The sequence below is a fragment of the Papio anubis genome, chromosome 12 (assembly GCF_008728515.1).
Source record: "Papio anubis isolate 15944 chromosome 12, Panubis1.0, whole genome shotgun sequence".
In the NCBI taxonomy this organism is placed as follows: Eukaryota; Metazoa; Chordata; class Mammalia; order Primates; family Cercopithecidae; genus Papio; species Papio anubis.
In genome coordinates, this window is record NC_044987.1 from 106,673,002 (window position 1) to 106,686,886 (window position 13,885).

Consider the following 13,885-nt stretch of genomic DNA (forward strand, 5'->3'; position numbering starts at 1 on the left):
CTTCTCACAAATATTATCTTTCTCAAGCTCACTGGTCATCTTTACCTATTTCTTTCATGATTTGAGCATACAGTAATGCCAGAACATGGAATTTCTGTTATTTTGGGTGGGGGCATGACTGTGTGTTTCAGCTTATGCATGAAAGTTTCAAATTCATAAGAAATAGAATTTTTTCTCACAAAACCTAGGCCCAAAAGATGATATAATAAGCACTTAATCTAATAAAAATAATTAAATTTGCAATTACTGGTGAGATTTAAATATTTCAACAGAATCTAGATGAAATAATTTGTGGTTCACTTTGTATCATGATTGTTAGGGCATGGTTGAGTGTAAGCCAGGGATAGGGATAGTTGAGAAAGTGTTAAGAAAAGTGTTGAGAAAATGTTATTTCTATTCTAACTCAAAAAGAAAAGTTTGAGGATGGAAACTAAGGTCAATGATTGTGTCTTAGGAGCTACACCAAGTGCTCAGTGGTGGGGTGAGAAGATTAGTGAGACACAAATTATAAATTGTTCACAACAAACTTGGAAGGTGTAAAACCAAAAGAAGAAATGTAAATAAACCTGGCATTCTCAGTGGATGAAGTCCTGCCGGTTTATAAAGAATTTTAAAGAGTGTTAAGATATCCCTTTGCACCCATCATCAAGAGTCTCTCATGAGGACCAACTTCAATCTGATTATTTCTGGTGCTTAAAAATAAAATGATCTAAAAGTAAGTATGTACATTTCCCCCTATAAATTAAGCAGAAAAATAATATTTGGATCTGATGTATAAGGATGCTATGGTTTAATGTACACATTCAATTCAGTAAAATGCTAGGCATTATTTAGATAAGGGGAGTGAGCTTATTATTGTTAAGGCCGACTATGAAGCATACGTATTGTTAGGTTTTTTACATACTCTGCCTTCTGCCATGATTGGAAGCTTCCTGAGACCACCCCCGTCCCCACCACCACAGGCAGAAGCTGCTGTGCTTCCTGTACAGCCTACAGAACCATGAGCCAAGTAAGTCTCTTTTCTTTAAAATTACCCAGTCTCAGGTATTTCTTTATAGTGGTGTGAGAATGGACTAATACAGATAAAATAAAATACGTAAATTGGTGGATAGTATATCTGTGGTGTTAAATTTCAGAGGCAGGGTCATTAGGAGAACAAAACATCTAAAAAGCCTCCTCAGAAGGAAAATAAGGAAGAAAAAAAGTTGAAGATCATTGCTTTCATCCATGTCTACATGGTTAGGTAAGAACACAGAGTACCTTTGGTGCACGGAAAAGATAATTCAAGTGCAGAGGTTGGCCCATCACCTGTGAGCTCAGATCCAGTTAAATTGAGGGACTCTCCCTTCGCAGGATACTTCTAGGGTATTCAGTCAAATATGTTAGTGAACCGGTTGTAACCTGTGAAATATATTGCAAATGTAGAATAATAATTTTATTACTATTGAAGGTAGAAAAAGAATGAAGGCTATAGGCCAAACACGGTGGGGCTTACACCTGTAATTCCAGCACTTTGGGAGGCCAAGGTGGGAAGACCACTTGAACCCAAGAGTTTGAGACCAGCCTGGGCAACACGGCAAAACCCTGTCTCTGCTAAAAACACAAAAATTAGCTAGGCATGATGGTGCCTGCCTGTAGTCCCAGCGTCTCGGAAGGCTGAGGCAGGAGGATCGCTTGAGCTTCAGGAGGTCGAGGCTGCAGTGAGCCATGATTCTGCCACTGTACTTCAGCCTGGGTACAGAGTGGGATGCTGCCTCAGAAAAGAAAAAAAGAATGAAGGCTATAACTCCAAATATTTTGAAAATTAAAGCCATATTATTTAAGAATACTAAATGTTATGGAGTGAGAAGGAATTTAGTCCATATTGTTTTTCTGGCTGAGGTTCATTTTTAAATTCTTAAGAATGGCAGCTATCCTGCAGTTAGATGTGCCACAATTTCAAGAATAGTCTGAAAACATGAAGAGAGTATCAGACTAGGTATTAAAAAATTATGTCCTGATACTTGCTAGGTGGCCCAGAGAAGTAGTACTTGCGTTTCTTCATCTATGCTGTCAGGCAGGATAATTGTGTGGCCATTCTGTTACTGAAGGACAGAGGGTAGCTGAAGAGAAAATCATTGAATGGGGAATACCATGATCTAGTTTTGTGCTTGTGAAGCATCAGCTTGGCTTGGCTCCAGCGAAGCTCTGCCCCTTGGAAAAACCCAATCACTGCAGGGGTGATGTACTGTGATTAGCTTCTCAGTCAACAGAGACACAGCCTCAAAGGGAGGCGGTTGGAATGAGGCAAGTCTGCACATTGTGGAATTCTGTGCTATTTCAAAGTGGCACTCTGCCCTGTTATAGCCCAGGCCTAGGACCGAAAGATGGACATCTTATTAATGATATTTCTTCTGAAATGTGGATTGGAAGCTCTTTACAAATTGAGCTCAAAGTGCAGCGAAATGGCAAGTGTAGTCCCATGAATGATTTTGTAGACAGCTTAGCTGGCTACCTTTGTTGGTAACTTTTCCTATTTAGATAAAATTTAAGCTTCTTCGCCAACCAGCACAACAGTTGTTTTTCATTTAAGTTCTTGGACACTTAGAACAACTATTTTACATGTTTCTTTAAAATCCCCAGAAACTCTAGCCCTGTCGCCTTTCCATTAAATGATGAGATGATTTATTTTTTGGCCGGGTCCTGACTTACTTTGACACTCTACTGTGTCATGGGTCCTAGCTCTTCTGTACAAGAAAGTTCACATGAATGCGTCCTGGATGGGGCCAGACTTTCTGTCCCTCTGGCATGATCTTAAGAAAGTTTTCTTGCATAATCTCTGCCTTCTACTTAGCGGGATCATCAGGTAACTGGCTTTTGGGAGTCACAGAGATGACACCAGACACCAAATGAACCTTGGTGATGGCCTTAAATTTTTATTTGAGCATTAAACATATTCCTATTAATTTGAGCTACTATTTTGAAACTGTTAATTGAATAACTTAATTAGATGCACTATTATATTATGCTTAAGATGTCTATTAATTTGCTTGTTTTATTTGTATATGCAAATTCAGATCTCAGAATGGAGAGACTTTGTCAACAATTTGTAGCTTGCTTTGCTTTAATCTTTTTGGCAAGCTATCAAAATTTACCTCTGACAACAGCACTTTCGCTCCTGGAGGCAGAGACTGGCACTGCCATTGCCTGGGCCCCACAGTTCAGTGTGGTTTTCCTTGGATGAAATCAATTGGGTAGATTTAATTAATGTAATTAAACGTTAAGTATGTACACAGCACAGCATTAGAAATGTGCTGGAAAGAGAATAAATTAGACACCCTTAAGCACGCCCAGAAGAAGATAAAGTCAACATGACATTAAAAACATTAACAAAAAAGACAATTGAATTATTGTCAATATGCAACCTCTACAGGTGCATGTAACACATATCCAGGATGATGGCGGACATTGGGGAGGAAGTGAGGCATTAAGGAGAAGGGGTAATAGAGGGCCCTCTGTTAACAGAGGGCAGAGGCAGGAGGAGGTCGTGAGCTTATGTGAATGGAAGATAATAATGATGACTATCTGAAAAGTGCTCTCCAAACATTCTTATGCTTGTAACTTCCTGTAATTCTGGTGAAAGTGCTGTGAGGCAGACACAAAATTCTTGGATAGATTGTAGAGCACAGAGGTTAGTGGCCTGTGCTGTGAACTTGATGACATACTCACCCACAGGCTTAATCAGTTTCACTAGGTACCCAAAACTATCCACTGCAGCAGAAAGTAAGGATAGCAATAGTGTCTATCTCATGTGGCTTTTGTGATATTAAAAGAAAAAATCATGAAAATCTTCGCACAGTACCCTGAAATAGTGAGTGCTTTGTACATTGACTTTAATTACGATTGCATTGTTTTATTTTCACAAGGTTTGAAGTTTTTGTTGTGAGTAAGTGGCAGATTGGGCCAGAGAGCTAAGTCTGATCCCTCTGGATCTACGAACTTTTCCACTGTGCAAGACAGGCTGAGGCTCTGGCAGTAAGAGTTGGGTTTGACTGCAGTGGAGGAAGACCACAAAAAGAGAGGTTGATTACTATGGGAAAGAGGCTTGGATGTCAGGCTGAGAAGTGGAGATATATTAGTAGTTAAATAAAATATGATAGATTCATAGATTTTAAGGCAAAAGGGCATTATTATTATTATTGTATAGTGTACACCATTTAAAAATATTTTAGGTCTTGAGATTGTTCAAAGAAAATCTTACTTGAAAGTGTAAATGCTTAATACAGATAAGAGGTAAGCTGCTGAGTTTGGAAAGGACAAAGTCCCTGAGACAGCTTCTTTGAATTCCTAGCATTCCACTCATCTACTACACCCAGCCCACACTGCAGATGAGGAAATAAACTGAGACCCAGAGAAGTGAGTAATGTAACAACATGTTCTAGGAGTTAGACGGACAACAAAAGAATGAAATCCAGTTGCACTGATTTCCAGGATTGTGTTCTCTCCACTTCGTTAGAACTATTCAAGAACTTTAGAAGTTCTTGGGCTGCAGGTGGGAGAGGCCGGGTTTAGTACCTATTATTGATCTACAAAAAAACCTTTTGGTAGCTGTCTATTTAGTAAAGTGTAGAATACTAAGAATGGGCCTCTAGGTGTTTAGAAAAGTCTTAGGAAACAGAGTTTACATCTCCATTTAAAGCAATGGTCTCTGATACATTCTAACCAAGTGGCACACAGCCTCTATTTAAGTGTCTTTAACAAAGATCAATTTGCTACTTACTGAATCAGTTCCCTTACCATGTCATTTGGCTGTGCTAGCAATTGCATTTAGCCAGCTGAGGCTGCTGTTCACTTCTTCAGAGATACAGCATAAAGATTCAGAACTTATGCTTCAAGATGAGATTACCTAAATTCATAATTCCCACTCATCTTAGATGAGATGTTTAACATCTCCAAGCCTCAGTTTCCTCATCCTGAAGATACGATCTTTTATAGTACACATCTTGTATGATACAAAAAATAAATGCAATTATGCATGTAACAGATGCAGTTCATTGACGATACATAGTGGGTACAAAATAAAAGTTTTGAATTGATATTTTGATTATTCTTTAGAATCCTTTATCTGGTAGCAGCCTTTCATAAGGAAAATTGGAAGTGAGAAAGTGAGTAATGAAGGAGGAGTGATATAGATGTACATTATCCACAGAATGATTTAGACTGATTTAAATCACTCATGTGCAGGGATGGTGTCAGTTAAGTTGTAGATCTGAATCTTCTTGGAGCACAGAAAGAGGCTTAAGATTAAATTTGCTTTAATAAGCATATCTGGACAATGATTAGAATACTTGAAAACTTAGTTAATCACCGTACCTTCTACTTTCAGGATTGGAACATACATATTCCAATATACATATATATAATGAGAATATGCTCTTAATTATGGGATCGTCATTGGATTTTATTACAGAAGTGTTGAATAAAATAATCCCCGGAAGCATAAATTTATCTTACTGGATTGTTATGAAAATGAAATTATATTATGAAGGATAATATCTCATCCCATTTTCAGCATTCAATATTATAAAATAAGCAATACAGATTGTTGTTAGTATGAATTTTAGAGTAAGGAAAAGCTGGATTTGAGGTTTACTTCAGTGTTTACTAGTTGTGGGAAATTGCATCACTTTTTTTCACCTCTCTAAGCCTCAGTATCGAATATCTAAGAGTGTCTCATAGGATATTCCACTGACTGAGACATAGTAGGGACTAACTGAATATCAGAAATATGTAATAATAATGATAATCAAATTTGGAAAAAAAGACATGTAGATAAAAAAGTATAGTTGTTAATAAGTGAATAATCTTTGGCATGTGAACTGTGCTGTGAATTTAATGACACAGTATCAATGTCATCAAGAGCCTACAAGGCTCTTAACCAGCTCTCAGCTAGCATGTTCTAGGTGCTCAATAAATGTATGGAATAAATAAGTGAAAATTTATATGACATTTTCTTAGGTGTGTTAATGAAATGAATGTCAGCATCGTAGCTTGGAGTTACCCAAAAGCAAAGGCTAAGAGAACATCTTGTATATAAGTAGTTTATTTCAGAAAACAGAATGAAGGTATTGGGGAGAGTGAACAGGGAAGGAAAGAAAGTTAACCCAAGATGGTGTTAAGGTGATTACCATTTATCAATTGGCTCCTAGTTACTGATGGTCAAACGTGTTATTCCCTTCATATTTTCAGATGTGTGCACCAGAATGATGAGGCAGTGTCTCCTATGTGTCACAGCAGCAAGCAGCACAACAGAACGCAAGAGAGTTGCACCAGTGAAAGGAGGCGTCATTGTGGGGATCAGTAGGATGAAGCTGCTGCAAGGTTTTAATTCCTAGCAGCTGTTTTCTGTAGCAACAACTAAAGAAAAAAGGTAGGTTAAGAGGGTGTGAGACAGAGTATCAAAAATGCCCAACATACCTGTTGATTAGTAATTAAAAGTAATACTGATTTTGAAGATTTTTCAGCTCAGAACAATAAGCTTTCATCAGCCCGTCTTAAATGGGGACTTCAAATAATGAGACTGAATTCATTCTTTTGGGCATTACAAAAAATCCAGAACTAAGGAAAATATTCTCTGCTTTGTTTCTCACCATGTGTGTGACCACAGTGTTGGGAAATCTATTCATTGTGGTGACTCTGGCTGCAAGTCGGAGTCTGAGGTCATCTATGTACTTTTTCCTTACTTCCTTGTCTCTCATGGATGCCACCTACTCTTCTGTCATTGCCCCTAAGATGACTGTGGACTCTTTATCTGAGAACACTACCATTTCGCTTGAAGGTTGCATGACCCAGCTCTTTGCAGAGTATTTCTTTGGTGGTGTAGGGATCATCCTTCTCACTGTGATGGTCTATGACTGTAAGCCCCTGCACTACACAACCATCATGAGTCCACGGGAGTGCTGCTGTTGGTGGTAGAAGCTTGGATGGGGGGATTCATGCATGCCACAATACAGCTTTTTATCATAGATCAAATACCCTTCTGTGGTCCAAATATAATTGATCATTTTATATGTGATTTGTTTCCATTGTTGAAACTTGCCTGCATGGACACCCACATCCCGGGTCTCTTAGTCCTCCTCAACAGTGGGGTGATGAGTATGGCCATCTTCCTTATCCTAATTGCATCCTACATGGTCATCCTGTGCTCCTTGAAGTCTTGCAGCTCTATAGGTCAACGCAAAGCCCTCTCCAACTATGGCTCCCACCTCACAGCGGTCATCTTGTTCTTCGTGGCGTGTATTTTCTTATACACAAGGCCTGTGGTCACTTACCCCATAGACAAGGAAATGGCCATTTCCTTTACTGTTGTTGCACCCATGTTAAGTCCACTGACCTACACCCTGAGGAACATCAAGGTAAAAAATGTAAGAAAATTGTGGATGAAACAGGGGACCCTAGGTGGTCACTAGGTTACATGCTAAGAGTAAATTTTTAATGTAAGATCAGTAAGGTTTTACCCTCCTCATTCCCTCTAATCCACTGGATCACACAGGAGCCAGAGGCATTTTAAAAAATTTTTTTCATTTGGAGACAGGGTCTCACTTTGTTTCCCAGGCTGGAGTGCAGTGGCACAATCAGGTCTCACTTCAGCCTCAGCATCCCGAGCTCAAGCAGTCCTCCTGTGTCAGCCCCCAAGTAGCTGAGACTACATGTGTTACAATATTTGAAAAAAAACACAATGTTTAAATAAAAATGTTTATTTTAAAATTAAAATATATATGGGCAATCGCCAATTATATGAAATAATTACTAGGTTCATTCATTAATTGAAGAATATTTGCTGAGTTTGTAAAAAGTTTCACATACTCTTCCAGGAACTGGGTATACAGTGTTAAACAAGAAAATATGTTTTCATCATGTGTTGGAGCTTACATTTTAGTTCAGGAGATGACATATAGAAATGAAAATAAAATCATACAGATAATTGATTCTCAGAAAACTGTAACAAAGTGGTGTTGCACAACTAGTTATAATTCTAGTTAGGTGGACATGGGGGCTTTTCTGTGAGGAATTTCTAAACTGAGATTTCAATGATGAGATAGAACAAACTTTAAGCATTTCAACTGGATGTGCATTCTAGGCAAAAGAGAAAAGGTTGTGCAGAAACCCTAAGGCAGTCACTAGCCTGAAGTAAAGAAGGTCCAAAATTCAGTGCACAGTGGACAAGGGGAAATGCAGTGCAAGGTGGGATATGAAAGGTAGGCAGGGTTCTGATCAGAGAAAGCTATTACTTTTTAATCATTAGTTTATTGAGTTTACAGAAATTAAAGCGATGCTTAAATTTATAATAATCACATCCTGTGTTAATTCATTTTCATGCTGTTGATAAAGACACACCCAAGACTGGGCATTTAAAAAAGGAAGAAGTTTAATGGACTTACAAATCCATGTGGCTGGGGAAGCCTCACAATCATGGCAGAAGGTAAAAGGCATGTCTCACATGGTGGCAGACAAGAAAAGAGAGCTTGTACAGGGAAACTCCCCTTTTTAAAACTCTCAGATCTCTAAATCATCTCTTTCAAGTTCAAAGTTTAACAGATCTCTAGAGCAGGGGCACAATACCAGTCTCTTTGATCAAATATAGCAAGAATGACCTTTACTCTACTCCACAATAAGTTCCTCATCTCCACCTGAGACCACCTCAGTCTGGATTTCACTGTCCATATCACTATCAGCATTTTGATTGCAACTATTCAACAAGTCTTTAGGAAGTTCCAAACTTTCCCTCATCTTCCTGTCTTTTTCTAAGGCCTCAAAACTGTTCCAATCTCTGCCCATTACCCAGTTTTAAAGTTTCAGGTATCTTTATAGAAATGTCCTACTCCCGGTACCAATTTTCTGTATTAGTCTGTTCTTACATTGCTATAAAGAACTACCTGAGGCTGGGTCATTTATGAAGTAAAGAGGTTTAATTGACTTACAGTTCCACAGGCTGTACAAGAATCATGGCTGGGAGGCCTCAGGAAACTTTTAATCATGGTTGAAGGCAAAGGGGAAGCAAGCACACCTTCACTACTTTACATCAAAAGAGAGAGTGAAGGGGGAAGTGCTACACACTTTTAAACAACCAGATCTTGGGAAAACTCACTCACTATTATGGGAAGAGCAATGTGGAAATCCACCCCCATGAGCCAGTCACCTCCCACCAGGTCCCTCTCCCAACATTGGGAATTACAATCTGACATGAGATTTGGGTGGGGACACAGAGCCAAACCACATCAGTGTCCATCAACAGATGATTGGATAAAGAAAATATGCTGTGTGCGTGTGTGTGTATATCAATATACCATGGAATACTACAAAATACCTATTGGTTACAATGTTCACAGTTTGAACAATGGGTACAATAAAAGTCCAGACTTCACCACCTCAAAATATATCCATGTAAGAAAACTGCACCGTACCCCTAAAATCTATAAAAATAAAAACAAAAAAGAGGCAAATAAATAAATAAAAACCCTACCATCATGGTCTTATTGATGACTTTAGAAACTTAGCATCAAAATTCTTTACATATGGCTTCCATTTAACTTTTGCTATGTCAAGAGTAGAACATAGTTTTTGTTGTCTGCTTAACAGTATTTTAGAATTAGGGTTCAGCTCAGTGATTCATGCCTGTAATCCCAGCACTTTGGGAGGCAAAGGTGGGAGGATGGCTTGAATGAGTCCAGGAGTTCAAGACTAGCCTGGCAACATAGTGACACCCCATCTCTACAAAAAAAAAAAAAAAAGAAGATGGATGTGGTGGTGTGTGCCTGTAGTCCCAGCTACTGGGGAGGCTGAGACAGGAGGATTGCTTGAGCCCAGAAGTCTGAGGCTGCAGTGAGCTGTGATTGTGCCACTGCACTCTACTCAGCCTTGGTGATAGAGAAAGACACTGTTTCAAAAAAGAAATGAAAAATAGGAAAAGCCATAATATTTTAGGATTAAATACCTGGGTTCATTTTACATGTCTTCAGAAAAGAAGTGAAAGGATCATAATGAGATCCCTAACTTCAAATATTTGTAATCTGCTTGATAATTTTTATAGTTTCAGAAGTAGGTCTAGAATCTACATCTTCTACTTAATAGATAAGAGCTCTTCTGATCATTCATGCCAATATTGTTACTGGTCAGTTATATTAAAAAAAATTCCTTCTCTTCTGTATTCTATACATCCCCCAAATTAATTCACATTAAGTAGTTTTACTAATAAAACACATTACCTAGCAGCTCAATGCCTGACTTTTTGTTTTAAAACCCTCTTGACTTCTGGAATAAATCTTGGTCTTCATTTTTTTATAAGTGCTTACTGTTATTAATAGTTTATTAATCATGAATATCTATATATTTGAATTTAAAAATTTAGTTCTATTCATGATATAAAGGCATAGCAAACTAGGAATAGAAGGGTACTTTAAATAAAGGAGATATGCCTTAAAAACTACTGCAAATTGATTGAATCATAAGGTGAGCTTCCTTCCCATTTTACTGAGAAAATGTAAGTGATAAGAAGAGAACTTCCAGACTCTCACAAATATGTAAGCTGTGCCAATTTGCCAACATGCATCCACTTATATGCTGTCTCCCTACCTGCTACTACACATAGATTATCTGTTCCCCAATCCAAAGCCAAGAAAACTACTTTGTTGTGTGCTGGACTGAGGTCATGCTCTTACTGCTTACACAAGGGCATTGGTCTAACAATCTCTTCTGTTTCTTCTTTCATTGACATTTCCCTCTCTATTAGATCATTACATCAGAAAAGAAGCAATTTTTTTTTTTTTTTTTTGAGATGGAGTCTCACTCTGTCGCCCAGGCTGGAGTGCAGTGGCGCAATCTCTTGGCTCACTGCAAACTCTGCCTCCCGGGTTCACGCCATTCTCCTGCCTCAGCCTCCCGAGTAGCTGGGACTACAGGCACCCACCACCATGCCCGGCTAATTTTTTTGTATTTTTAATAGAGACGGGGTTTCACCGTGTTAGCCACGATGGTCTCGATCTCCTAACCTCATGATCCACCCGCCTCGGCCTCCCAAAGTGCTTGGATTACAGGCGAGAGCCACCGCGCCTGGCCAAGAAGCAATTTTTAAATCTCTCTTTTCTTTAAAAACAATCCTTCCATTGAGCCTACTTCTTTCATCAATTGTTATCCCATTCCATTCTTTTTCCTTTGTAGCAAAACTCAAGGGATATCTATGCTTGTCTTTCACTTCTCTCTTTTCATTCTTTGATAGTGCCTTTTAGTCATACTCAATATCTAATACTTTCTGAAAATGCTTTTCTCAAGGACACCAATGACCCCTGTATCATGACATTTAATGGTCACTTCTCATTTCTAATTTTATTAAATCAATTAGCAACATTTACATCAGTTTTCCTTGTCAGACTCTCCAAACATAACCAAGATTCCCCAATTAGTAAATATGTCCATCTCAGACTTCTGTCTTGAAGTTAAGACTTGGAAATCCAATCTCTTTCGTGTCATTTCCATCTGAATGGCTAATCGATTCCTTGAACTGAACAGGTCTAGAGATGTACTTCTGATTCTTCCCCCATTCTCAACCCTACTCTAATCACATTTTCTATCTCAGTGGATGGTACATTTGGTCTATCTCATACTCTAAATCCAGTCTATCAGGAAATCCCATAGACTCCATCTTCAACATGTATTCCACATTCAACCATTTCTAATCACTTTTAGAGCTGTCACCCAGTTCCAAGCCACATTATCTTTTACGTGGATTATTGCAATTGCCTCTTACCTACTCCTGCTTTTATTTCAATTTCCCCCAGTCCAATATTTGATTCTCAACACCACACTCAGAGGTGTCTTTTAAATTCACAAGTCAGTCACATCATTTCACACCTCTATTCAAAACTTTGCAATAGCTCTCTATGTCACTCAGGGTAAAATCTAAAACTACTGTAATTGTTAACTATCTGACAGCTATACTCTGGCTGCCCTATGATTTCTCTGAACACCTCTCTTACAACAAACAGCCTTTCTGTTCCTCTTACTGGCCAGGTATACTCTTGCTATAAAACCTTTACATAGGCTATTTTCTCAGCCTGGAAAACTTTCTTCCAATCATCTGCATGACCAGCTCACTTCTTGTTTTTAGATGGGAAGAAATAATGTATTTATTTTGAGATGGAATCTCACTCTGTCGCCCAGTCTGGAGTGGAATGGCACGACCTCAGCTCGCTGCAACCTCTGCCTCCCAGGTTCCAGCGATTCTCCTGCCTCAGCCTCCCAAGTTGGTGGAATTACAGGTGTGTGACACCACACGTGGCTAATTTTTGTATTTTTAGTGGAGACAGGGTTTCACCATGTTGGTCAGGCAGGTCTCTCTAACTCCTGACTGCAAGTGATCCGCTCACCTCAGCCTCCCAAAGTGCTGGGATTACAGGCGTGAGCCACTGCACCCAGTCCAGAAATAATATTTTAGATAGTACTGTCCTTACTCCTCCTGTACAAGTAGGATTGCTGCTCTGAAGTCCAGACTTCGGAGTGTCTTCATTAAAGTTTTCTACGTTTTCTTTCAGTATCTGTGACTGGGCAGTTTTTTTGATGGGGCATCCCAGCCCAGACCCAACTGCATGGATCCCCTTCCTGTCTTTTCTGTTTGGGATGCTGTTTGTCACTCTATTCCATGAGATTACCCAGACGTCCTCAGAAGCTCTGGCTGCTGCATCTATGATGTTATCCCAGGCTCTGTGGCCAGGATCAGAGTAGCAGAAGTACAGCTTGACAAGCAAATGTCTTCCAGAGGTGAGTTCATTATTTCTCTCATGGGATTGTACTACATTGCTCACTAGAATTGTGTTGACATGATGATTCTGGGTGACATAGGACAGGGACAAAGTTCTGGGATATAAATGACCCCTTACCAACACTTGGCCTTGGAAATGTGTGTGGGGCTTCATCAGTTTTTATCTGTTCATGCTTTGATGCGGTGCCAGCATCTCCGGCCCTGCAGGTGCTAAGAGTGGTGGCAGACATCTTTTGTCTTGTGCATCCTTAATGCTGGCACTCAGAAAGGCCACCTCAGCTCTTCTGCAGGCTCTATGCTATGTGTCAGGAAGTTCTGTATGGGTGGCTAGGCTTATTCATTTCAAGGGCTTTAAAGACTTTTGCTCTGGAGTGTTGACTGACTTGTCCAATGGTTGCCCCCTCTTGCTTCCTTTGGTAGCAAGGATGGTAACATTGTATTCTCCTGTGTTGGTCTTAAGCCATATGTGATGAGGGACATGTCTTGTATGAATGAAACCACTTTTCTTGATTCCCCAGTCAGTTTTTTCATCTGTCCTCCGCCTTGTTGGTGGTGTTTGGAAGGTAGGGCTATTGACAATTTCAAAAGATATCACTTTCCAGGAATACCATGATTATAGTCTAATGTGCTCAAGAGAAGGCATGGTAGGAAGAATTGTAGTTCTATATTAACGCTTTAAAATTCCAAAAGGTCAATTCGACATGACCAAGAAAGGAACTTGTTCAGATAATCTTGCAGCCTCTGGTTATCAGACTTGTGTCTGTGATCATTATTAAGAAAATATCTTTGAGAGAGTCATTGGAATCCCATATTCATGGACAGCCCCATAAATGATACAACATCATAAGTAATGAGGTAAAACAGAGTTAAATAAATAGTACAAAAGAAGTGCAAAGGCATTATTTCAACATAAGCAGGGTTTGCAAAGAACAAGAAGAGATGGTTCCTGGACCTGAATAGGAAGAGAGATGCTTGGGCACCAAGAAGAATTTTCATGTGCTCTGGTTGGACAATAAACAAGTACATAGGTGCCTCTTCTCTGCTCACAATTCTAAATCTCTACCCAACAAATCACTACATCAGACACTGGCT

The 13,885-nt window shown here is 39.2% G+C and overlaps 1 protein-coding gene across 1 annotated transcript; it reads left to right on the forward strand.

The window, feature by feature from the left end:
* The first annotated feature begins 125 nt into the window (after positions 1–125).
* Positions 126–7,621, forward strand: LOC108582145 (olfactory receptor 4C6-like). The gene is given in 3 exon segments (XM_021925772.2): positions 126–715; positions 4,331–6,937; positions 6,940–7,621. Coding segments are annotated over 2 exon segments (909 nt in total). The 5' UTR covers positions 126–715; positions 4,331–6,537; the 3' UTR covers positions 7,449–7,621.
* The last annotated feature ends 6,264 nt before the right edge of the window (positions 7,622–13,885 follow it).